At 43.2% G+C, this 27,424-nt stretch overlaps 2 protein-coding genes across 3 annotated transcripts in view; one reads left to right on the top strand and one right to left on the bottom strand.

Moving 5' to 3' along the window:
- The window catches only part of CHD3 (chromodomain helicase DNA binding protein 3), a 407,921-nt gene that overhangs the window by 274,642 nt on the left and 105,855 nt on the right, over positions 1 to 27,424 (top strand). The window lies entirely within an intron of this gene.
- On the bottom strand, positions 19,484 to 23,521 carry LOC309554505 (1-phosphatidylinositol phosphodiesterase-like; the record flags this gene model as incomplete). Its single annotated transcript, XM_082256254.1, has 2 exons — positions 19,484 to 20,460; positions 23,486 to 23,521. 2 exons carry the CDS (start codon positions 23,519 to 23,521, stop codon positions 19,603 to 19,605), a joined length of 894 nt encoding a protein of 297 aa, XP_082112380.1. The 3' UTR covers positions 19,484 to 19,602.

Here is a 27,424-nt window from a genome sequence, read left to right as displayed (position 1 = left end):
ATGTTGGTGGAAGGAAAGTTGATGATGTCTCTGGAAGAAGGAGCAGGGGTCACTTTGAAGAAATGTGTGACCGCCTGTTGTTGCAAATGGAAGGCCCTCTGCACAGCATCTTAGAGCAAGCTAAGCTCAAGAAAGAAGATTATTCCCTTTTACAACAAAGAGTCAATGATTGTGTACAGCTGTATGGAGAGGCAACTCAAGGCACAGAGGGACGTCAAGAGTCCCTACTTGGAACAAAGCTTAGTGAAGCAGAGGTTCTCAAAGTTTTGTGGAAAACATTTATTGATTGCAGAGAAAGGCGGCTCAAGATTGGTGAAGACATTAAGACTAGCACCATTGAGTTGCCTATGGATCACGGTCCTCCATGGCGGATAGGACAGACGGTTATGCAGGACAAACTTGAGAAGGAGCGAAATGATGCCAAAAATGCAGTTGAAGAAGATGTATATGAGATAAGAGACAAACTGTGTGGCATTTATGAGAAATCTGTCAATGAAGATGACAGAAACAGTTTCATCCTGAAGCTTGAAGATACTAAGAGGCTTATCAGTGAGAGTCAAGAGCAGTGCCTGACACATGCGTGCCTGTAAAACTGTGTCCCAACCCTAGGGTTGAAACAAGAGGGGGGGGGGGTATGTGACAGGAAGTCAGGTAAATCTGTGAGTGGTGTCACAGATGGGAGATACACTTCTGCTTGGTTTGGACAATTCACCAATTACTATAGGGTGTCGGCTGCAAAGGCAGCAGGAAGGTGTAAAGAAGTTGAAAACCATTCAGCTATTCAGAATGAGGAAATTAAGGCCTCTATAATTTGTCCAGAGGAAGTCCTATTGATTGCTGCCTCCTGACGCTGTGTGAGCTGGGGAGAGGAGGACAGTCAGATGTGTGCCCCCCGACGCTGTGTGAGCATGGGAGAAGGATTGCTGCCTCCTGACGCTGTGTGAGTAGAGGAGGACAGTCAGATGTGTGCCTCCCGACGCTGTGTGAGCATGGGAGAGGAATACCTGAGTCCTGAAGCGATGTGCGCTGAGGAGGGTAAAAAGTGTGAAGACTTCTCAAGGTGAGAAAATGAACTATTTCTATGTAAAGAGTGTGAAGAGAAAAAACAATGGATGTTTTCTATATGAAAGGAAAGTCCAATGAACATGTGCTGTGTGAAGAGAAAAGGGACATTCTCTATGTGAAGAGATAATAAATGGACTATTGATAGTCTGCTGTATGATCAGCCAAGTCTGCCCAACAGTAGGTTGGGGACAGACTTCCTTAGGTAGGTTCCTGTGTGTGAGAAGGTAGCCGCCCACAGTGGCAAGGATTTATTTTGTGTTTTATTTTGTTTTGGATGTTTTTGACGCTTGCACTTGTGTGAAGAAAATTGCATGAATAAACCAAACTGTTGTTTGCAACCACTTCTCGGCTTTCTCCCTGTGTAACGAACCCCCCAAAGGGGTCATCCACACCCGCCACCGAGCTAATCAATCCCACACTTTTTTTTTTTAAAACATCATGGGGGCCCCCCAAAATCTAAACCAAACCCTCATCAGGGGTCATCAATAGCAGGAGATACCCAACCAGCAGCCTAAACCCTCACCTTGTAAAACAACTTGTTCAGTTTAAAATAGAAAGGAAAGGCAAGGGGGGGGGGGGGGGTCAGAACAAGTCTGATCATTGGAAGAGAAGAGGCTGAGTTCTAACCACACTGTGTTTTCCTGTTTAGTGTGGTCAGTTTTTTATAGGAAAGCAGAAGGACTGGCAGGAACACCAGGGATTTCACATAAAGGAAGCAAAACAAAGAAAACAGGGTGCTTTCTCATACAAGTACATGGTACAGCAGGCACATATTAGGAATATGAAATGTTGGGTTTAGATATTCTTTAACCACTTGCCGACCGGCCGCTGTGTACATATTGCGGCAAAGTGGTGCTATTGTGCGAAACGACGTAGGCAGATTGCTGTTCTGGAGATCTTGTGTTCCTGCTAAGCGGGAACCAGGATTTCTGTCTTCCCCCAATCAGTGCAACCCCCCACAGTTAGTAAGTACCCCCTAGGGAAACACCTAAACCTCTGATCAACCCTGATAATAACTCCTTCCCTGCCAGTGTCATTAGTGCAGTGACAGTGCATTTTTTTAGCACTGATCACTGTAATAATGTCACTGGTCCCCAAAAAGTGTCAAAAGTGTCAGTTAGATTATTGGTTGGCTGATTTTTCCGCGCGAAATGTCACAGTCCTGCTAAAAATCACTGATCGCCGCCATTACTAGTAAAAAAAAAATTAAAAATAAATAAAAATTCCATAAAAATATTGCATCGTTTTTAGATGCTATAACGTTTGCACAAACCAATCAATATACACTTATTGGGAGTTTTTTTTTTATACCAAAAATATATAGCAGAATACATATTGGCCTAAATTGATAAAAAAATTGATTTTTTAAAATTTTTTTTGGCTGTGTTTTATAGCAGAAAGTAAAAAATATTGTTTTTTTAAATAGTTTCCTTTTTTTTTTTATAGTGCAAAAAAAAAAAACGCAGAGGTGATCAAATACCACCAAGAGAAAGCTCTATTTGTGGGGAAAAAAAGTATATAAATTGTATTTGGGTACAACGTCACACGGCCGCGCAATTGTCAGTTAAACGAACGCAGTGCCGTATCGCAAAAAAATGGCCTGGTCATTAAGGGGGGTAAAACCTTCTGGGTGGTTAATTGTAAACAAAAGGGGGTGGGTGCTGGCTGATGCCAGGTCATGTGAGCATTTGATGCACACACAGTAAACATAACTCTCATGTAGATAATCCAACATAATTGTTGGCATCTGAGAATTATTCTGGGGCAGCAATATTTTTTTTATATTTTTTTATTTAGTTATTTATTTTTACAAAGTGTATTTTCTTTTCCTTTTTTTCTTAATGAGAGGGTCTGGATGTAGTCATTAAAGACCTGATTTATCCCCTACTCAGCTCTGCTGCACCAGATCTTCTGAAAGTGATCTATTGCTGAATGCAAGCTGCCAGCAATAGATTACTATAGCAGTGATCTATTGCTGGGTGTGGGGTGGGGTTGGGGAGGCTGGACAGATCTGCATTAGCTCTGTCTTCTCCTCGTTACTGACAGGAACTGATGATATTATTTGGTGTTTTAGTTTAGTGTACAGGAAGGAACCAGAGCACAAGATGTCTAGTAGGATCAACGGGCATTATTCTGTACTTAAAAGAGATGTACTAAGCCTGGAAAAAAAATAAAATGAATGCAGCCATCAAATCTAAGGACTTGTAAGCTGCAATATAAAAAATGTTTGCTTTTAAGTTTAGTTTCTTCCTTTTTAAAGTCTTTTGTTTTTGTACGAATTTGTTTAATACGTAAAAATTTACCAATTGGTATCCCATTTTTTAGCCATTGTAGATGATGGCTATCTGCCCCTCTAGAGATTAGTAGATCCAGGAAGGGGAGCTGAACTTTATCCACGGTATAGGTTAGGCGAATATTGGAACTATTATTATTTAAATCTTCAATAAACGAATGTACCATATCAATATCACCTTTCCATGCAACTAATACATCATCAATGTACCTCAGCCAGATATTTACATGGCTGAGGTACATTGGCGAGGCATAGACTTCTTGTTTTTCCCACATCCCTAGGTGAAGACATGTGTAGGCCGGGGCCCACGGTGCTCCCATCGAGGTGCCTCTGATTTGCTGATAGATTTGGCATGCAAATTGAATGGTACAGGAGGTGGTCAGAGACTGCTGACATGGTACAGGAGATGGTCAGAGACTGCTGACATGGTACAGGAGATGGTCAGAGACTGAGGACATGGTACAGGAGATGGTCAGAGACTGAGGACATGGTACTTCATATAACCAGGAATGTAATTCCACAGCACATGTGAAGTGCACATTAAATGCATTAAAAATGTTTGCACCACTGTGCATTAAAAACGTATGTAAACTTGCATTAAAATGCACAATTTTCCAAATGCGTAAGTGTGAAGGCATCTTTAGGAAAAGTCATTTACCTGGCTCTATCTATATAGCACTTGTAAGGTGACATGACTTTTTAGAGGTGAAACCCTGCTATGGTACAGGCAATTGCCTTCACAAGTCCACCTGCATGTAATTAGGAAATCACACGACCCCCCAATAATACACCTCTGTATAAAATATTACATTTGGAGAAGCATGGTTAGGTTTAAAAAAAAAATTGTAAAACTTATATGTGTGGTGAAAGACCAATACTGTTCAATACCCGGAACCATCCCCACTGTGAAGCATGGTGGTGGTGGTCTTGTGGTGTTGGGTTTGCTTTTTTATCTGCAGCAACTGGAAAACTGGTCAGAGTTGAGGGCAAGATGGAAGGAGCCAAATACAGGATAATTCTAGAGCAAAACCTTTTGTTCTGCAAGAGAATACTTTACCTTCCAGTGACCTTAAAAAAAATAAAGGCTACACTGTAGTGACAAAGTTACCCTGGAGTGGTTCCCATGCACTGCCCCAGTGATGACCAACAAGCCTATAACAGCTGTGTGCAGTGTGGAATAAATGGTTTTATTATGCTGTATCCAGTACCGCGACAAAATCATCCAGTGCCCAGGGCAAAGATGCTAAATTGCGCACCCATCCTTCATTATGTACGAGCTTATGAGGAGGAGGGGGAGAGAGATCAGCGCCCGTACCTCCTCCCTGCTCTCTCCTCCTTTCCTTGCCTCTTCCAGTGCTGGGCTGACAGAAGTAGTGAGGCCACTGCCACTACACCTTTTCAGCCGTATGGCAGAAGGAACTTATAATGCCCCCATCCCTACAATACATGCTGCACCGCCCCTTCTGCCTATCCCTAGTCCCCGCCCTGGCTGTATCTATGGTGTACACCAGTAGGTCTGGATGCACAGGCAGCCAGGAACAAATATCGAGTGATTTGCATGGTTCCATCTATTATTTCAAAAGGGAGAATAAATCTGTAGGTGGGGTGCAGCGTGGTACGGTGGCAGTAACACACACAAACCTGTATTAAAATAATGCAAAGACAAGTTTACAATAAACCCAGTGGAAAGTCCACCCAACTGGGACTCACAGGTCCAGCAGGATGTAGATATCAGGTTTCAGCTGAACTGACAGTACCTGATAGGTGGGGCAGAATGTGGCCTGGCTGTCTCTTGCCCAAGTGGAAGATGTCCAGAGAGGTAGTGAGCCCTATGCTTCCCCTCCTGATCAGAAACCATTCTCTGCTGCTAGCTCCGTACCACACGTGGTTCCTATCCCTACTCTATCCGCAGAAATGTGCGCCAAGTCTGGGAGATCCAAGATGGCTTCTAGAATCCCATGGAGCAGCAGCATCCAATTGGATAGCTTCCCCAGTGAGGCAGGAAACCATAGAGGAACCACGTTCCCCTTGACTTCCTCTCCATCTGCAGGGCTGCTGCCTACAAACGTCCTCTGTTTTTTTGGTGGCCCCTAAAAGCCTCTATTGTACTTAGAACTGAAGTGGGTAAAAACCAAGAACCTCAAAGTTTTAGGTCCTAACTTTATAGTTACATAGTAGTTGAGGTTGAATAAAGACAACAGTCCATCCATCCAGTTCAACCTGTGTAGGTGTGTGTGGACCAATTCATTTCCCATACCCATGAATGCTTTGATCTTGGAGATGTATGTCCAAGAGTCTTTTAAAAGTAGCCATACTCCCCCCCAGTTACCACCATTTGTGGAAGAGAGTTCCACAATCCTATTGCCCTTACTGTAAAAAAAACCCTTGCGTAGCCTGAGGTTAAACCGCTTCTGCTCTAACCGCATTGTATGGCCTTGTGTCCTCTTGCTTTCCTTGCGACTGAATTGTTTTTTTTCTATCAATCTAGTTGAAAATCTTTACTGACTTCAATCAAGTTTAAAATCAGTAGAAAGGCATGAAAGTTAAAGTTGAAACAAGCTTCAACTAGATAACATTCAGTTTGCTTAAGCAATGTGTATTAATAATAAGTGTCAAGTAGTAGTGGCTTCTTCAAAGGTGGGTAGGACTGCTCCTTAAGAACCACTGTTCTCCAGTTTGGTTCACAACCTCAGCTATGCTTTTGAAGTAGCTCCTGGTGTTCTGTTATGGCTCATAGTCCTTCTACACTCTCATTACCACGGCTTCACTTGGATGCTTCTCTCAGCACTTACTGTCTACATACAGTTGCTCCAGGGTCGGCTGCACTTGACTATTCTGGACCGGCTTCCTGATGGTGACAAAAGTGGACCATACATGCGCACTGTATAACATCGGGGCCACTTGTTGTCTCCAAAGGCTCCTTATAGGGTGACAACACAGGAGCTCAATTGGCAGACAGTGATCAACCAGCTGAAGGAAGTCCTTCAACAAGTCTTTCATGGCTATAGCAGTGTCCTGTAGTTTTAAAATTATCCTCTCCTAAGGTGACAACATTGCACAAATTGCACAAACAACAAAAACATAAGCGCTCTATAGGCTGAGAAGAGGAGGGTGTATGCAGGAGTAAGTTCTGGTTAAAATGTCCACAAAGTTCAAGCATGTGCCGATTGCAGGACAAAGGAGAAATACTGGCTGTAGAAGGCTGTAAAAGCTAGAAGGAACTCTGTGGAAAGGTACAACAAAAGAGAAAGGAGAGCAGTGCCATCTAAGTGCAGTATAAAAGATGCATTTAAAAACAACAGACAAATGCATACTCACAGGATGGGCATGATAATCCGGCATGTAAAGGGTTCATCCACTCCAGTAGGAGGACAAGCAGTGGGGATCCTTAGAATCTTTGCTGGCTCCCAGCACTTCCAGCTACGTGGTGTCCCTCAGAGAAGAGCCGTTGACTTCACTTCCAGGTACGCAGTGTCCATCAGAGAAGAGCCGCTGACTTCACTTCCGGGTAGAAGGTGGAGTGGGAGGTGCGCGCATTCAAAGCATGCGTACTTCTTCCTCAGGCAATCACGCATGCTTCGAACGCGCGCACCTCCCACTCCATCTTCTACCCGGAAGTGAAGTCAGCGGCTCTTCTCTGATGGACACCGCGTACCTGGAAGTGAAGTCAGCGGCTCTTCTCTGAGGGACACCGCGTACCTGGAAGTGAAGTCAGTGGCTCTTCTCTGAGGGACACCGCGTACCTGGAAGTGAAGTCAGCGGCTCTTCTCTGAGGGACACCGCGTACCCGGAAGTGCTGGGAGCCACCAGCACAGCTGGAACCAGCGTAGATTCCCCGGATCCCCGCTGCTTGTCCTCCCACTGGAGTGGATGAACCCTTTACATGCTGGTTTATCATGCCCATCCTGTAAGCTTGCATTTGTCTGTTGTTATTTACCACTTCTGGACCGGAAGGATTTGCCCCTTCCTGACCAGGCCCTATTTTGCAATTCGGCACTGCGTTACTTTAACGGACAATTGCACGGTCGTGCGGCTCTGTACCCAAATAAAATTGACGTCCTTTTTTTCCCACAAATAGAGCTTTCTTTTGGTGGTATTTGATCACCTGTGCGATTTTTATTTTTTGCGCTATAAACAAAAAAATAGCGACGATTTTGAAAAAAAAACAAAAAAACAATATTTTTCACATTCTGCTATATAACATTCCCCCCCAAAAAAAGTAAAAATCTAAATTATTTTAACATTTTAGGCCAATTTGTTTTCTGCTACATATTTTTGGTAAAAAAAAATTGCAATAAGTGTATTTTGATTGGTTAGCGTAAAAGTTATCGCGTCTACTAACTACGGGTAAAATGTATGTATTTTTATTGGTTTTTTTTTTTCACTAGTAATGGCGGCGATCTGCGATTTTTAGGGGGACTGCGACATTGCGGCGGACAGATCGGATCCCTAACTGACATTTTTGACACTTTTGGGGGGAACCAGTGACACTAATACAGTAATCAGTGCTAAAAATATGCACTGTTACTGTAATAATGACACTGGCAGGGAAGAGGTTAACATTATGGGTGATCAAGGTATTAAATGTGAGCCTAGGGGAGTGATTCTAACTGTTGGGGGGGGGAGGGGCTTCTGAAATGACCATAGAGACATGTGATCCTATATAGAAGGATCACATGGGCTCTATAATCAGTCCAAGGAGAAGGACGGTCAGCTGTGTTTACAACAGGAGACCGCCCTTCTCTCTCAGCAGGGAACAATCGCGGGTGTCAGGCGGCAATCGGAGCCGCCTGACACATGCATCGGCTTCCCCGCTGACGAGTGGGGGTGGGAGCGCACGGGTGGCGGCGCGCGCTCGCCTCCTAGCCTCCTGAGAGTGAGCGATGTATACCTACGTCGCTTTGCCCAGGAGCGGCTGCCTGCCGCACTAAATCCGCGGTAGGCGGTCGTTAACTGGTTAAACGCATCTTTTATACTGCACTTAGATAACATTGCATAAATGCAGTACAAGTGAGTCAACGTTGTCACATTAGGACAGGAAATGTATTTCTGAATGTAGCCACCACATCCAAGGACTTATAACCTCCTCTACTGTACTGTACTGTACTACATTTGTGTTCTTCGGTTTAGATACGCTTATAATAACTGTTTTGTGACTGCTTCAGATTCCTACGAGCAGCAGGAAATCCCAGAACCTTTATCATTTTTCTTGTAACCAATAAGACGAGACATTGTTTTGAATATGTTTTTTGTGATGTAAAATACATTGTATCAAATGAAAATGCAGGAAAAGGTGTGAAAATTCCTCGAAATGGTCACGTTTGGAATTCAATATGCAAACTGTAAGGTTGAAATTGCATCGCATTCGCACCAAAATAGTGCAGGACCCTTTTTTCTGTCCGCACTGGAATTGGATCGCATGGGGATTCAAACCCTATGCGATCTGATTTCTGTACCATATGACAATTGGCACTGCGATCTGTCAACCGATCTGGGGGTGTCATTAACTTTACATTGATACCCGCAGTGGTTCGCAGAGGGCAGTGTGAACTGCCTGCGAGTGACATGCGATGCAGAAACCCGCACAGGAATCGCACTGGTTCCCGCATTGCAATAGTGTGAACCCAGCGTCTAGGATGTTTTGTTGATCTCTCGTCTGGAATTACTTGAAAGTTGCTTTATATTTTTACTTGAAACATAAAATGTATCTATTTTTGGGAGAAAATTTGAAGCTTATTTTTATTTACTGCTGTTTGTATTCTGCATTAAAAGTAAAACTTTACTGGTTTTGGATCAGTGTTGTTTTTATTTATTTATTTTTTAATGTATACCTTTTTTAACTTTTTTTTCTTTAACCATATGCTGACCGATTATCGGCATTCATTTCCTCACGCTGACAGCATGAGGTGAAGAGAGCTGATAACCAGCTTGAGTAAGAGGGACATCTACACCTATAATCAGGGCACTGATTATCTGTGTCCTGATTATCAGTACAGAGCGCACCAGTGCTTCTAATCAGTGCCCACCAGTGCTGCCAATCAGTGCCCATCATAGCCTCCTAATCAGTGTCATCTATCAACGCCCCATCAGTGCGGCCTATCAGTGCAGCCTCATTAGTGCCCATCAGCGCAGCCTATCAGTGCCCATCAATGCCCATCAGTGCCGCCTCATTAGTGCCCATCAGTGCAGCCTCATCAGTGCCCATCAGTGCAGCCTCATCAGTGCCCATCAGTGCAGCCTCATCAGTGCCTATCAGTGCCCATCAGTGCTGCCTCATCAGTACCTATCAGTGCAGCCTCATCAGTGCCAATCAGTGCCCATCAATGCCCATCAGTGCCGCCTCATCAGTGCCCATCAATGCAGCCTCATCAGTGCCCATCAGTTTAGCTTCATCAGCCCACATCAGTGAAGAAGAAAAATTACCTGTTTGCAAACTTTTATAACAAACTATGAAAAAGTATTTTTTTTTCAAAATTTTCGGTCTTTTTTAATTTATTTAGCAAAAAATAAAAAACCCAGTGATGATTAAATACCACCAAAAGAAGATTCTATTTGTGTGAAAAAAATGATACAAATTTCATATGTGTACAGTGTTGCATGACTGTGCAATTGTCATTCAAAGTGCGATAGCGCTGAAAGCTGAAAATTGCCCTGGGAAGGAAGGGGGTAAAAGTGCCCAGTAGGCAAGTGGTTTAATAGGTTTATAAAATTATAATTTTAATATATATATATATACTGTATATGTATATATATATATATATTAAAATACAACGTTTTTAGGAACTTTCAGCAGTTGATTTAAAGCAGAGCCCCAGCCAAAATGCAAAGTTCTGTTTGTTTGCACCCTCCACTGCCAAATTTGGCACTTTTTTGGGGGGGAGTGGGGATTTGGTTTTGACAGGTACCCAGAGCTTTTTTTTCTCAGGGAAAAGGTGCAGGAACTCCCCCTTTTAAAGCTTCTTATCTCCGCTCCCATACCCACCTCTGGGCAACATCCCTTGGTTCTGCCCCCTACCCACCTCTGAGCAACTTCCTATGGTTCCACCCCCTATCCACCTCCCAGTACCGCCCCTTTTTAGAGAATATAGAGCCAAGTAACATTTTATGGTGATAAGTAATTTGTATGGAATTTGTTAACAACAAGAAAAGTAGTAAAGTAGATCCCCCTGCAGGCAGCAGCAATAGATCCTTTCCGAAAATAGATTTTTTTTCCAGCTAAAATGGATCCCAACAACAATAGACTCGGCAGCAACAACAGATGTCCCAGCATCAATAGACTCTCCAGCAGCCAGCAACAGTAGACCACTTCCTCAACAATAGTTCCCCCACCAACAATAATAGATTGCCACAAAAATAGATGCTCTCCAGCAACAATAGATCCCCTAACAGCCAGCAAGAACAGACCCCTCTCTCAACAGTAGATCCCTTCCAGCAACAACGAAACCCCACCAGTAACATAAGCCCCCCCCCAGCAGTAACATTGACCTCCATCATTCAAAAATAGATCCCCCTCCTGGAATAATAGAGCCCCCCAGCAGCCAGCATTAACAGACCCTCCAGCGCTCCTTGCCATTACATATATTCACTGCTGGAGGTGCCGGAACTGCGTTCCCCCGCGTTCCCGCTGAAAAAAAGCCCTGCAGGTACCCACTCCCACTCCCGGTCAGATGCACCACGGGGATCTGAGCTGAAAGTTGGCCCTCCTCTTTCTCTTACAGCCTTCTGGCATACTTCACAGGTCCCAAAAGACTGACGGACCAATCGGAAAGCGCAGCGTGGCTTGCGCATGCACAGTAGGAAACCCACTTCCCCTTTCCTTTACTTGCAATGCCGACGCCAGCGCCTTAAGACGATTGAAGAATCAGTTCAGGTGAGGAAATCGCTGGATCTCTGGACAGGTAAGTGTCCAGTATTTGTAGCTGCTGAATTAAAATTTTTTGGGGGGAGTCCGGAGCTCCCTTTTAACCACTTGACCCTCAGGCCAATTCTGACATTTCATCTTATATATATAAAAATCTGCATTTATTGATGGGAAATTACTTAGAACCCTCAAGCATTGTATTTTCTTTTGAAAGCAGAGACCCTGTAGAATAAAATGGGTGTTGACTATTTGAACAGCCATTTTAAAAACGCAAATTTTCAGAAAAAAAGATTAAAGATGATGTGATGCAAAGTAAATAGAGACCTAACATGTCATGTTTAAAAATTGCATATGCCCATGGAACGGCAACAAACTACCTACAAATTTCCGCAGGGAACGCTTTAAAAACCTTTACAAGTTCCCAGTCTACAGTTGAACAGAAAAGTCTGGTTCTAGAACTATTGCTCCTGCCCTGAGGTTTGTGGCGATACCTCCTATATGGTGTGATCACCGTTTAGGGGGCGATGCATTCTCATTTGCTTGTAAGCACGGGAGGTTTTCATTTTTTAAAATTGTATTATTTATTTTATTTAAAAAAAAATGTAATGCAGTCCCTTTATAATTTTTCAGCAATGTCATTGCTATCACAAGGGAAGAACAACATTCCTTAACGTGACAGGTCCTCTTTATTGAGAGCTCAGATGTCTTTAAGACCTCAGACCTCTCCTCTGCTGTTAAAAGCGCCTGATCAAACTGAGATCCGTTTAATCAGGTGTGTTGCAAGCCAGCAACGGCTTGTAAACAGCGAACCGAAACCAGAAGTGATGAAAGTGATGACATCACAGAGGGGAGATGGGTATGGATATGCCTTCCTCGCCTCTCAGTACATCACTGGGGGGGTACTGTGCTTCCCAGTGGCATAGGAGAGCCCAGTAAAGACTGCGGGTGGCAGCGGGAGGAGGGAAGCCCCCTTTCATGCCCTCCAGTAGTGATCGAGTGGCCGTAGAGCCACTCGGATCACCTCTACATGAAATCCCAATTACTGGCTTTAACAGAACCGCAACCCCACAATGCGCTTGTGGGCTTCCTTCAGCATACCGCTTCCTCCAGTCTGAACATAAATATCAGATATTCTAGCTGCCCCCATACTAAACTAGCCGAGAATAGCTTGTATAAATTCTGGAACCTTTATTGAACAAACTCACACCGAATATAAACCACACAAGAGGACATCTCCCTCCTGATCAGATTACCCTACCAGGTCAGGTGCCTGATTACATTATGCTATGCAGATGAAATTGTGTACATAAATTTTTAATATTAACCTAAACTAATTACCTAGCCATCTGGACAGAAACAATAGGTGAATGGGAATCCACATCTAGACAATGTTATAATTAACATGGTAATTAACTCAGCACTGCATCAAGGCTAAAACAAAATACATTACACATTATCCTAAGTATAAACGTAGAATCCACAGTAGACAATAGGTGAGTAAATCAGCATAATCAACAATGTGTGGAAGACAGGTGGTTGAACTGATGATATTAGGATCTGCTATGAGTCTGACTGTGTGAAGCAGTCTCTTATTGGCAATAGGCAGCTAAGCCTTTAACATGGAACAGAGGCCAATGTGATTGGCTCTTTCAATGAACATAATCAGAATCAAACAGGCCAGGAATAGTCTTCATATATTTCTTGAGATATATGGTTGATAAATATTACTGTCCCATTTTAAGTAATCCATACCATATTCTCAATGTCCATTCAGTACCTGTCCATCATTTCCTTAGTCACCTTGTGCCCCCAATAGATATAGGGTGACTTACACATATAACACATAAGAGGGACCTAGGGGGCTGAGTGAGGGATTTCCCAAGCTGTGTTCCACGGGCCCCCCAAACCAAAGTGACTCCAGTCACACCATCTTCATCCTAGTATAACCATTTTACCCTGAGGACGTACAGGTACATCCTAAGTGGGTGATCACTTACCGATTATGCAGCTTCTTTATCTTTTAATCCTTGCCTATATTCCAGTTTAAATTGGTGCCATGATCACTGCCCCAGGTTTCCTGTTTCAGGGTGGCTAATTGCAGCATCCTATGGAGCCACCCTTGCATGCAGGGACTAGAGTGGTGTCTCCCTGCAATGTGTGCATCAACAGAAACACACAACCCTGTATTCTAGGATGGCAAGGCACTTCCCCCTTGCTCCCTCTTTTCTCCAAGCTAACAGACTGGCTGTGGAGGTCACTCTTAATTCTTGGAAGTCTTGAAGTTCCGGGAAGCAGCAGTGAGAGAGCAGGAGCCAGCAGCATTGAAAGTTGTAAATTGCAAGTGCTGGGGTAAGAATTTTAACAAAATAGTTGACTAAAGAATGTTTATTTTATTGTGTCCGATGTGTTAAGCTAAATAGCTGAGGGTTTACTTCTACTTTAATTTGTTAGATCCATCTTAATCTGCCAGTGCATCTAACCTTACCCTCTCCCTAGATTGACAATGCTGCTGCCCAAAGGTGTCTCTGTTCCTCAATCCAGAATGGAGAACCCTAGGAAAGGAAGTATGTTACTGGCAGAATCCCAAGATGAAAATAAAGGGGAAAAAAAGCCTAAAAAAGAAAATGAATGCAGGCCACCACGTTTAGGAATTGGTAAACCGCAATATAATACATTTTTGTTTTTGGGTTTGATAGCTCTTTAATTTACAAATATAAATGTAAAACAGGTTACACTCACAGTACTGATGTAATGGGGTATTAAGACTGAACAAAGCAGAAGATGTTTACTTTCAAACTGTCTCTAACTGAATCTACATATCGCCTGTCCAAACATAGCAGGCAGGGAGATAACGGGAGAGGGATGCTCCAGGTATAGACCTGTGATCTAGGTTGTCTAAGGTCTTATTAGGAAACTAGCAGTTAAAAACTGGTTTGCTAACTTTAACCCACCCTTCTAGAGCATTCCTGTCCCCTGGAGGAGGGAAGCAGAGGTCCCTATGCAGGGGCCTGCATTGCCTCCTGCTTTTTAGCTATCAGAGCTACAACTCTCCAATAAGCAGGGAGGCCTAAGATTTGCTGATTGCAAATGTAGTGCACCCCCTAAGATGCTGCTGATGAACTGGATCCCCCACTCCTGCACAGCCGGGCACACCAAATTTTCACAGACACTCCTGAGTCGGAGAACAGTCTTTGACTTCATTTTTGTTATTTATTTGAGGGTTATTGACTTGGAAAGGGATGGGAGGTCATGAGATGCCCACTTGACTTCAGCAAAACCTTGGCAACAACTTCAGGGACATCTTCATATATACAGTCTATGTACAGTCTCCTTAACTCTCCTCCTGCACAAACTTGCTTGCTCTAGCTGAATTACTGTTAGTTGATCTGACAGGCTCTTGGCAATAGCCCTTTACAGGCAGGAACTCATGGCCCTTTATGGTGTAGCAAAGATTACAGTGAACAGCTTGCACTTCTCCTCTGTGGCCACTGATCCCAGCACCACCTCTTCAGGCACCACCAACCCACCTGGCTGCGGGTGTCCCTTTCCCAGTCCTCCAGGCTAACTTCTCCACACCAGTCATCCAGAGTCTTCACCAGTCTACCAGGCTGACTCTCTCCAGCTCACCCGGCTGACTCTCTAGAGATCTCCCAGGGAAGGATGAAGACTTAAGCACACTGCTGTCTTCAGGGAGAATGGCTACATGTGTCAGTCTCCCCCCTTTTTAGTCCCCAGCAGTGCTGATCTACACACGCTGTCCTCTCTTGCTCCCGTTCCTCCAGGAAGGGCTTCCTCCTGTGTGCTGTTGTAGGATCCTTCCAGCGCCCGACCCTGGCCCATGGCAGGACACCCACCCAGACTAGGGGGCCACCAACAGCCTCCTTAGAACTGTATCTCCATCGTCCACCTGACTGCTCTACTGGAATGGTCCATGTCTATTTATGGAGTGGTCGCAGCCCCCTTCCAGCCAGCCCCTGTGGATTGGCTGAGGTTCCATAGATATTCAAGACAGATCCTCCTCACCTCCACCCACAAGCTCTAGAACATTCTCCAATGTCCCAGAAACAGGAGGAGGCACCAGAGGAGCTGTCAGGATGAGTCATCCAGCCCCGACTCACTGAACACAAATCGGTTAAATCTGGGGGGAAATCACCCCTAGAAAACCAAGCAGTTATTTAGGCAGACACAAGACTTGCTGGTAATAATTCCATATATTTATTCATTTTCAAAAGTAGTAAAATTGTAATAAAAAAGTATGCCACATGCTCTCAAACAAGTGTCCTCTTCCCACCCATAAAATACATGACACCATTGATCGTCCGGACCCAATGTGTAGCTATACAAACTGCGAGACTGTACATTATTGTGCCCCGCCCAGCCCAGCTTGTACGAGCTTTCCTGAGCCCGGCAGGTGTCGGAACAGCGCATGCGCAGTTATAATGTAAGCCCGCAACCATAGACCGCAGTCTATCAGTGTACCTGTCTCTGCAGCCATCAGTGCAGCCTATCAGTGTACCTGTCACTGCAGCCAACAGTGCAGGCGCCAAAAAAATCAAAAGTATTTAACAACACAGATCTTGGTGTTTTAAATGCTTTCAAGGGCAGTGAGGGATCTGGGGTCTTATAGACCTCTCCATAAAGAGTACCTGTCATGTGCTTATTGCTGTCACAAAGGATGTTTACAATCTTTGTGATAGCAAGAAAAGTAATAAAAACATGAAAGCAACAGTGTAAGAAAAAAAAAAAAAAAACACTAAATAAAATAAATGAATAAAAAGAAAAAAAAAATTAAAGTGCCGTCTTCCCCCCTGCTAGCCCGCAAAGGTGAACGCGCCTCGGCTCCACACACCTGCAAACAGCAATAATCCCATACATGTGAGGTATCGCCGCAAACATCAGATCATGGGCAGTAATTCTAGCACTAGACCTAGTTTGTAAAGTGGTAACCTGTGAAGGCTTTTAAAGAGTCCGCCTATGGATAGAAACATTTACGTTGTCGGCATTGCACAGGTGTGTGCAATTTTAAAGCATGACATGTTTGGTATCTATTTACTCGGTTTTGGTTTTATAAAGGAATGTGAGTGTCCAATTCTGTCAGGAGGAACTAGGCCGGTTTCCAAAATAATGTTTTATATGTAATCTTTTTGAAGTTGGAAGGTTTATTTGTAAGGAGAGCCAAAACTAAAGAGAGTTCTGGCTTTAGATATACTTTACCTGTGCAATCTGAAGCACACCCATTTATGATTGTGCAATGACTACAGTATGTTCCACAACACGTGGTTATATATTTGGACTGTTGGATGAATACTACACACAAACACCTGTTGGAGTTATTATTTATCACTAGGAAGAGTCACATGTTTGTGGGACTTTCTATGCACATTGTAAAGTCACTTTCTTGCTATAAGTATACTGAACAAAATTATAAACGCAACACTTTTGTTTTTGTCCCCATTTTTCATGAGCTGAACTCAAAGATCTAAGACTTTTTCTATGTACACAAAGGGCCTATTTCTCTCAAATATTGTTCACAAATCTGCCTAAATCTGTGTTAGTGAGCGCTTCTCCTTTGCCGAGATAATCCATCCACCTCACAGGTGTGGCATATAAGGATGCTGATTAGACACCATGATTATTACACAGGTGTGCCTTAGGCTGGCCACAATAAAGGCCACTCTAAAATGTGCAGTTTTATCACACAGCACAATGCCACAGATGTCACAAGTTTTGAGGGAGGTTGCAATTGGCATGCTGACTGTAGGAATGTCCACCAGAGCTGTTGCTCATGAATTGAATGTTCATTTCTCTACCATAAGCCGTCTCCAAAGACGTTTCAGAGAATTTGGCAGTACATCCAACCGGCCTCACAACCGCAGACCACGTGTAACCACACCAGCCCAGGACCTCCACATCCAGCATCTTCACCTCCAAGATCCTCTGAGACCAGTCACCCGGACAGCTGCTGCAACAATCGGTTTGCATAACCAAAGAATTTCTGCACAGCTGTCAGAAACCACCTCAGAGAAGCTCATCTACATGCTCGTCGTCCTCATCAGGGTCTTGACCTGACTGCAGTTCGTCGTTGTAACCAACTTGAGTGGGCAAATGCTCACATTCTATGGCGTCTGGCACTTTGGAGAGGGGTTCTCCTCACGAATGAATCACGGTTTTCTTAGATCTTTGAGTTAAGCTCATGAAAAATGGAGGCAAAAACAAGTGTTGCGTTTATAATTTTGTGCAGTATATATTATTTACATTCTGGTTTGTGATTATTAGATTGTTATATTCATCCTTGATCACTCAGGCACTGCCTTTTTGGTTTCACATTTCATTTTTGGGTCAGTATACTTACCTTACTTGCTAGCTTCCTAAGTATTGTGGTTAACTGACTTTGGAACCTATGCAGGGTTGGGCCTGGTGAGTACTTATATTGGAAACCACCTAACCTTGCTGCCTGCTGGATAAATATTCTTTTTTTCCCCTAGCGCTGACTATCCTCCTAAGTTTACATTGACTATGTATGGTTTTTATGTTTCAAAAGTTAGTTCGCATGACTCTTATACGTTCAATAGAGAAGCATGGGGGTGTGTCTACTCATAGACTAAATTACCTCATCTGCAATGCCTAGCAGAACCTAAAATTTACACCGACAAGCAGTGGCCAAGTAGCGGGATGGAAAATGAGTAAGTACCAAAAGAAAACACAGGCACAAGTTCACAGGATTCACACACTTTATTTTTACTGTCTTTGCTTAGGCTAAAACGTTTTGTTTCAGAGGAGCATCTTTGCCTCTAATGGACCCCCCAAATTAAAATTTTAATGATGGGTGCAGGCTAGTGATTGAAATCACTGGGTCAATTCTTTTCTTTCTTTTAACCGTATTTTTATTGAAAATTTTTGGTCAGGTACAGAAGGGGTTAGATTCTTAAATCGCTTGCTGAATCCAGTTTGAGGTTCTCTCAGTGAATTTACCAGCTCTGCGTCCCCTCATTTCTTCGAAGACCCACCTCTCCTGCAGTGAAGGGTGCCTCCTTACTCCTTTTTGTTAGCAGTAGCAAAAAATAGATGCTTAATATTTACCAGTCTGGGGGTGCTGAGTCCAATTTTCCCTCTACTCAAAGCTATGGCTGCTAAAGAACTTTCTGTTTCTGGGGGTGTCTGTTGTCTTGTCCCCCTCTGTACTCCCCCCTGGGCTTCTACAACACAACAGGACAGGACAGTAGAGAGCAGGAATCCAAAATGCAGTCACCAGCACCCCAACTAAATGTGTTTCATAGAGAATACAGTATGTTGCCTTGAGAAAGGGACCCTGCGAGGACCCAAAACATTGGTTTCTTATGCCTTACATCACACTTTCTTCACAACAAACACGTGAAACACATTTCTTTGGAGGGCTGGTTCTGGCACAACACCATCCATGCAGGGCCGTCTTTAACACAGGGCAAAAGGGGCAGCTGCCCTGGGCCTAGTCATTGTTGTGGGGCCCAAAGCAGCTGCCCCTTGAGCCCGCACTGCCTGCATATAAGTAATATGTGAATTGTGGAGGGCCCAAGAAAATATCTGCCCAGGGTCCAATCAATATCAAAGATGGCCCTGCATCCATGGCATTCACTTTGAGCACCCATCTTTTCATGGTCGAGTACTGTGAGGAGCGCAGCTTCTATTTTAACTCTTTAGGGAGCAGGGAGCAGACACTCCCAGAAGTACGGAATGCAAAAAAAGTCTTATAGAGCCTGCAGCACTGGGACAGAGGGAAGGTAGGAAATGCAGCCGACCAATGAGGTAAGTATAATACCTTTTTCTATTGTAACCTTTGATACGGATCTGGTCCATAATCTCATTAACTTGACCAGGTCACTGTCACTGTCATATGCAGAAGATTCTCAGTGGCCATAGCTCCTAAAGAAAGAAAATGCAGAAGGCATGAGTAATGGGACAGGTACGTATTAAACATCTTCTTTTGCATGCAACTTAAAAAAAATTCTGGATAGCAACAGAGTAGCCAAATTAGAAATGATGCAACAGTTAGCCCCTATCATAGCATCATCGGATATGGATTAACTAGAAACTCTGGGGTGAGGATCTCACCATTGGGCTACTTAAGAATTAGTTGTTTGTTTATTCATGTTGTTCATATTATATTTATGTAGCAGGTGTAGAAGGTTTATCCCCTAATAGTTAATTGTAATTAACTGAACCTTTTACATTTTCTACACAAAATAGGTAGCTTTTAAAGAAACTTTTGAAAAAATATTGGTGGGCATGAAATACTTTGTCCTGTTTCTGTGTCCTCTAATGGACTTTACCTCAAGTGGTAAAAATCGTGCACATAGCAGAGAAAAGAAAAGAAAATGTGACTTTCCTGGAGGCATAAATTTTTGGTTCATTTCCAGTTATCCAGAACAATTTGCCTCACTATTTCTGCCCCTGGGAAGTCCATTAGTACAATGCCTACCGACCTCTTCCTTCCTACTGATGTCTTGGTGTTCAGATAGTCGAGAACTCTTGGGTTGATCTTGCGAGCCAGTGATTCTGGTGGGTAGAGGAGCCAGTGGGTTCCAGAGCAGTAGGTCAGGTAAGCTCTTTCTGGATCGCCATTTTCGGCCACCTTTAGGTGTCTCTCCACTTCTTTCCATTTGACCGCATCATCAGTAACCTGATACTCATCTGAGATGCTCATTTGACCAGGATATGGAGGACCAAAGTCAGGACCTTCTCCATTGGATGAAAATTGTTGAAGAATAATAATCTTTCCTCTGGCTTCTCCCAAGGTGGGGAGGCTACTGCTCCTTAGGAACCACTGTTCTCCAATTTGGTTCACAACTTCGGCTACGCTTTTGTAGTAGCTCCTGGTGTTCTGATATGGCTCATACTCCTCCTTCACTCTCATCAACACTGTTTCACTTGGATACTTTATTAGAAAGGCCACCGTATCCTTGAGGACTTGGTCAAAGTCGGTGCGTTGGTAGGACACTCCATGGAAAATGGGCAGACGGTCTTGGTAATGACGTGGCCGGATATCCAAGAACCTAACTCCAGCATTGAACTGGTTTAGTAGACTCCAGCTCTGGCACTCAGCAAGATTTCCACCAAAAAAGGCCATAGTGTCATGGGTCCCTGGTATGGCCAAGGAGGAGAGGGGGAGGTTATCTGGGAGATAAGACATCCAGTCTGGCATGGTGACTGCAGGAGCATCTGTGCGATCAAAGGCTGGAGTCTGTTCACCGAACACTCCTACAACCTAGAGATAAATCACATTCAAAACTTTTGTAACATTGACTAAATGTCTGAAAATGTAACTATAACGAAAATTGCTGTAATTTTTTTTCTTTTTTTCCTGTTGCTTGGGTCCCATTGGCCAGATTCCCCTTTCCCTAAGTGAGAATTCCCTTATCACTGGAGCAAGGGTCCTCATCTAAAGACTCACCTCCTGTTTCAAACAACTGTAATATGTTGCATTTTCTACTACTTTCTGTCCCTGGGACAATGGTCCCCAGGACAAATAGAGAGGGAGAATCTTCCCAAGAGGGACACACACAGTAATAAAAACCTGACAGAGGTTTTACCCTTCCCAAATCTATAAAACAGCTATTACAGCTGCTAAAAACAGTTCTATTGAACAGTGTCTATAAACACAGCTTAGCAGCATGCTAACAAAAAATGCAAGGTAACAATTAGAGATCGACCGATTATTGGCAAAGCCGATATATCGAGGGCCGATCTGCACTTTCCCCGATATATCGGAATCGGCCCCCGAATGTTACCGATATTGCCGATATTTCGGGAAAGTGCTTGTATCGGAGTGATGCCTGCAGCTAGAGGCATCACCCCGGTACCGGCGTCCATAGCCAATGGTCGGCTGTCTTGTAATGACAACCGATGCGGCTGAGAAGCCACTCGGCTGTCATTGCAAGGAGCGGGAGGGGACGTCCCACCTCCTCCCGCTGCCTTCCACGGCTTGCCCGGGTCTCCCGTCCCACTGGGAGACACGGGCAACCATCCTGAACGCCCGCTGAAGAGAAGACCAGATCACAGCCGCATTGGCTCTGATCGGGTCTTCATGTAAAAACCCGGAAGTGATGTCATGACATCACTTCCGGGTACTCGGCACCAAATTAAAAAAAATTACAGCATTCAAAAGAGCCAAACTTGGCGTTTTGAATGCTTTTAAGTGCAGAGGAAGGGTTTGGGGTATTTTAGACCCCCAGATCCCTCCACAAGAGTACCTGTAAAGAAATAAAGAAATAAATAAATAAAAAAAGATGTTTAATGTACGAAAATGTCGGCCAATATCGGCCGATACCGATATGCGATGACCAAAATATCGGTATCGGCAATAAAAAAATGATATTGGTCGATCACTAGTAACAATACTGCGACTTTGTATTTACTTTGTTCCATGCATCTGCAGATCAACCTCACATGTTAAAAAAAAGTTTATTTTTTAACCAAATTTGTTTTTATTTACCCCTTAATTACCCTTAGCTTACCCAAATTAACCCTTTCTTCTCCCATTTCCTGTAGCTAGTATTTTTTATTTTTTTTTTAAACGATTAGTATTTCAATTTTTCAATTTTTTTTTTTATGTTTTTGCTTAGTGTTGCGTCAAAAATAGCACAAAATTGAAAAACACCTTTCTTTAATCTGTAAATAACGTGGCAAAGCTTTCTATCAGAATCATAATATTGGTGTCAATTTAAACACCCCAAATTATAGAATAAATATATTTTTCTAGCTACAGTAACACTGATCAAACTAGAAAACAAGTGAGTTTTTTTTTCAGTTTTGGTTTATTTTGGTATGGTTTTTTTTTTCAGTTTTGGTATGTTTTTTATCAACGTTTTGCATAGAAAATTTTGTAGGATAATATCACTAAAAGAAAATCTCGTTTGCCATCCAGAATCCCCAACCCCCCTCCACAAAAATGAATTAATGACAAATTTATCATTGAATTAACACGCCTATAGTGGAAATGTAAAAACTCTTTTCCACAAGAGAGATACGAGAGCTAAAGTTGTTAGTTACAACAAACTTTTTTTATTTAGCATGCATTGCTTAAACTGGATACAAACCCTAACACTGGGCTCTTATTTGCTACCAATTCGGTCTGGTAAATATACTGTTGGCGGCATTTTGTTATATCTGTTTGATAAGTGCCAAATAAAAAAATGCCCATTGATCCTGCCAGATATCTTCCTGTGTTCTCTGCTCCTTCTGCACTGAAATCTTGAGCCATGTTGCCAAATGTGCCCAGTTATTCTCTGTGGACCATAGAACACATCTCTTTCAGCAAACAAATGGAGCAAAAGATTCACTTTAAATACACTATATTGCCAAAAGTATTGGGACGCCTGCCTTTACACGCACATGAACTTTAATGGCACCCCAGTCTTCGTTTATAGGGTTCAATATTGAGTTGACTCACCCTTTGCAGCTATAACGGCTTCAACATTTGTGAGGTCAGGCACTGATGTTGGGTAAGAAGGCCTGGCTCGCAGCCTTCGCTTTAATTCATCCCAAAGGTGTTTTATTGGGTTGAGGTGCAGGCCATTCAAGTTCTTCCTCCCCAGACTCACTCATCCACACTATATTGCCAAACGTATTAGGCCACACCCCTTCAAATCATTTGGTGGAGGAGGAATTATAGTGTGGGGTTGTTTTCCAGGGGTTGGGCTTGGCCCCTTAGTTCCAATGAGGAGAACTCTTAAGGCGTCAACATACCAAGGCATTTTGAACAATTTCATGCTCCCAACTCTGTGGGAACAGTTTGGGGATGGCCCCTTCCTGTTCCACCATGAGTGCGTACCAGTACACAACGCAAGGTCCATAAAGACATGGAAAAGTGAGTTTGGGGTGGAGAAACTTGACTGGCATGCACTCAACCCGATAGAACACCTTTGGGATGAATTAGAGTGGAGACTGTGAGCCAGGTCTTCTCGTCCTGCATCAGTGCCTAACCTCACAAATTCGCTTCTGGAAGAATAGTCAAACATTCCCATAGACACACTCCATAAACCTTGTGGACAGCCTTGCCAGAAGAGTTGAAGCTGTTATAGCTACAAAGGGTGGGACAACTCAATATTGAACTCTACGGAATAAGACTGGGATGCCATTAAATTTCATTGTTTTTTAAAGGCAGGCGTCCCAATATTTTTGGCATTATAATGTAGATTTATGAGCTGCAAATGACTCCCATGCCACTGGTTGGGAGTACAGGTTTGGAAAATGTAATTCAAAGTTTAAACAAATCTATGAAAGTTACTTACCATAAAGCATATGAACAGCTTCACATTTTGATCCATGATGACACTGTGCCAAAAAAAAACAAAAAAAAACATCAGTTTTAAGGATATGACATTAAATATGGCCTCCACATATGTTAGCGTAGCATTGCCTGAATTGTGTGTGAACATGTCACAGAGTGGCAGTACCTGTATAATCTGTACAATACAGTTTACGTTGTAGCATTGTGTCTCTACAGGATAGGGGTCACAGTATAATGGGGTCTGTATTGTACTGTAGGTAGATACAGGTGTCATGGTGTAGCAGTGTCTGTACTATGCATATAAGGTCATGGTGTAGCAGTGTCTCTACTATGTGTTTTTACAGACCATGTGTCAGGACCTGGTTCACCTGCTGCTGACACTGTGCTTCTCTAGGCTGAAAGCTGCAGTTCCAGTAACCACCAGGAGGGGGGATACTTAAGTCCCACCTCTGCTTTTGCTCCTTGTTTCAGTGTTTTGACTGTCTTGCTTGCTGCCAGTTTCCTAATGCCTGTTTATCCTGCTCCCACTCCTGAGCTAGCCCTGCATCCTGTACCCTGTGCCATGCTGACTTACTTCTGCTCCCCTTGTTCCTGTACCCAGTCCTGATTCCCCCCTTTTCTTGCATCGCTGGTATTTCCAAATTTCCCATGCTTCCCATCTTATTTATATTTTGTACATATTGTATATAGTTAGTTTGTTCGGTTTCTGTTACTTAGTTAGGTATTGTTGGTTTTGGGTCACTTGTTTTTTAATGTTCACTGTTTATTAATATGTGTATGTCATTTGCTTTGCTGTAATAAATGTACTTTATTATATATTGTCTGGTCCCAGTTTCTTTGTGTAGCTATGCAGGCCTGGTCATCTCAGCCTCAGACACCATAGTACTGAGAGACGATAGCCACAAATATTGTTCAGTGGCTGGACAGGATATAAGCAGCTTAGTAAGGCTGCAATGTATGAAGGAGAGACAAGGCAAGTTTTATCTTGAAATAAAAATTAGAGCAGATTATTTGAGAGACAGTTGCCATAAATATTGTTCAATGGCTAGACAGAATAGAAGCAGCTTGGTAAGACTGCATTGTAAAAAGGAGAGATGAGGCATATTTTATTTTGAAACAAAATTTAGAGTATATTATTTGGGAGACAGTTGCCACAACTTTTGTTCAGTGGCTGGACTGAATATAAGCAGCTTGGTAAGGCTGCAATGTATGAAGAAGAGACAAGGTAGGTTTTATCTTGAAATAAAAATTAGAGTATATTAGAGAGACAGTAGCAACAAATCTGGAGTGCCAGATTAGGCCATAACATTTGAGACGCAATGCAGGAATCACCCTGAAGCAAACATTAGGAATTTGGCAGCTGAGGCCCAGCTGTGGAAACATTGTGTGGCACTTTTACAGTGCTATATTACCAAAATGGGCCAGGGAGGTGGCAAGATCTGGTAATTGTGGCATGTATCATTTTTTTGGTGGTGGGGAGGACAGGTGACAGTTACAAATTTAGTCCATACCATTAGCAGCAGGGCTTTTGTAGTTATTGGTAATCCAAGATTGGTTTATTTTAATAAGCAAGCTGGTCCACACTGTCAGGGGACAGGTGTATTCAGCTCTCGATTTAAAACAACCTGAAGGTCCAGAGTATAGGTTTCAGAGCAAGACAAAAACTCCAGGGCCAATGTTCTCAAACCTACTTCCCTTCTGAGAATGTCCACATTATCCCTGTAGTCAGCAACTATGTGGTTTGACGTTGCTTGTGAGTGCTGCCTGCAGCCGGGCTTGGCTGTTGCGATCTAAAATTCTCTGAATAGTGCTGAGGAAACCACTGCCTCCACCTTTCAGAGATCAGAGGATCAGCGGCAAGTTGGTCATTTAAGGGGTTTCTGCTACCATTAGAATATGTGGCAAAGAGGTTCTTACGTAGCACCTCCTCAAAGTGCAGCATTTTGGGCTTCCTCTGTGATGTTGGCAGTAGATCAGTCATCTCACCCTTGTATTACAGATCTAATAGAGTGGCCACCAAATAGTGTTCTCTCTCTTTGATGACCAAAATCCTGGAGACTGGGGCCCTTGCATAGGCATTTGAGCACAATAGACCCAATTCTGCCTGTATCTAAGCCCCTGGTGTCCCTGAGGACAATACTGTCTTCAACCAGTCCCTGAGGACAATAGTGTCTTCAACCATTTAATCTCTCAAATGTACAACTCCGATAGTTACTGCTATCTGCTGTGCTTAGCATGGCACCTATCTATAACAAAGCACATTACTATTTGTTGTTGTAAGGCTCCGTTCACATGTAGGCGTTTTGGGGCGTTTTTGGGGCGTTTTTCTGCTCTAGGATCAGCTCTCAAAACGCCCAACAAGACAAATCCTATTCATTTCAATGGCCCCTGTTCACATCTGAGCGTTTTGAAGCTGTATACAAAACGCCCAACGCTCAAAAAAGTACATGAGCTTCTTTTTGGGCAGATTACAGGCGTTTTCCATTGATCTCTATTGAATCTAAAAACGCCTGCACAAAAATCGCGGTAAAAATCGCGGTAAAATCGCGGTAAAAATCGCCGCAAAAATCGCGGTAAAATCGCGGTAAAAAACGCGCGAAAAACGCTACGCTCAGGTGTGAATGTAGCCTAAATCTAACTGTTTTTTTCTGGTCTTCTGGGCAGTGCATGCCCGATAAGTTTGATTGCAAACCGAAGGTGTGTCTTGAGAGCTAGTGCTATCAAACCAAGTCACCCTCTGGAGAACATAAGATCCCAATACGAACAGTGGATCCTCCAGAGGGAACTCTACAATATTTAATGTTGATTTCCAGCCTGTGGGGGTGTCACAGTTAAGTCAGTTGGCAGGCAGTTGATGTTGGTGCTGCATTTCTGCCAAGCGAACACTGGCTGAGTATGACTGCCTAAAGTGGTGACAAACTCCACTGGCCTAACAAAGGACCTCCTGGAAGCCATGATACTTCATGATGAATCCCTGCACCACCACCTTGAGGACATGTGCCAGGCAAGGTCAGCGTGGGATTTTCTCCCAGGTGAAGGACTGTCAGAAGGTTAGTGCCACTGTCACACACGACCTTGCTTTTTGATAATGGTGTGGGGTCATTCACCTTTTGACCTGGGCTTGGATACAGTAGCTGGGGGGCTCCTGTCCTCTAGGCATACACGTTGCAATGTGGGATGCATATATTTTTGGACATGTTTACCCTGACACTGACAACATAGTCAAGTGATACATCACATTACATTCCACATGCTGGTGGAATGAACTGCACTCCTGAGATCCATAGAAGAAGTATAGCCAAAAAAGCTTTGGTCTTACTTTTCCTTTAATCCTGACCATTGCTCTCTCTGCGTTACTTACTCATGACTCATGCACTCAGTGTGTTACTTAAAGTAGAACTAAGGTCAATAACTAAAAAACAATATAAATAAAACAAAGTAGGATGTAAAATATGCTTGTCTTTGTTTGTCATGTATTGTAAATGCAAGTAAATATAGAAATTTACCTGCTCCCCCTCCAGCCTGTCAGCTTCCTTTATTTTGGAGACAACACATCTTTTCCAAGTAATTCAGTTGTCCTCTTTTGCGTTATACTGTTATAGAGGGGACTAATGCCCAGTACACACGATCCGAAAATCGGGCGACGTTCCATCCGTTATTTTTCGTATTCTAGCAGCTCTCAATAATATTCGCTAACGGGAGAGGTTACTCACGATACGAATTTTCTCGGACGATAATTCTTAGCTTCCGGTATGCCTAACCACGCTGTAGCGTGTGAGGGGAAAATGATGTCTACTGCTCATGCGCTGTCTACTGCTCACCATTTTTTTCGGACGAACAACATACTGATAATACGATTATCGTACGATGTGTTATAATACGATCAAAATTTTTATGCTTGCACGACCGGATAATATCGGGTGAACTGTCGTGATCGCCT

This window comes from Pelophylax lessonae (genome assembly GCF_965119305.1).
Source record: "Pelophylax lessonae genome assembly, chromosome: 4".
Lineage (NCBI taxonomy): Eukaryota > Metazoa > Chordata > Amphibia > Anura > Ranidae > Pelophylax > Pelophylax lessonae.
This window is presented reverse-complemented; position numbering and strand designations above follow the sequence as displayed.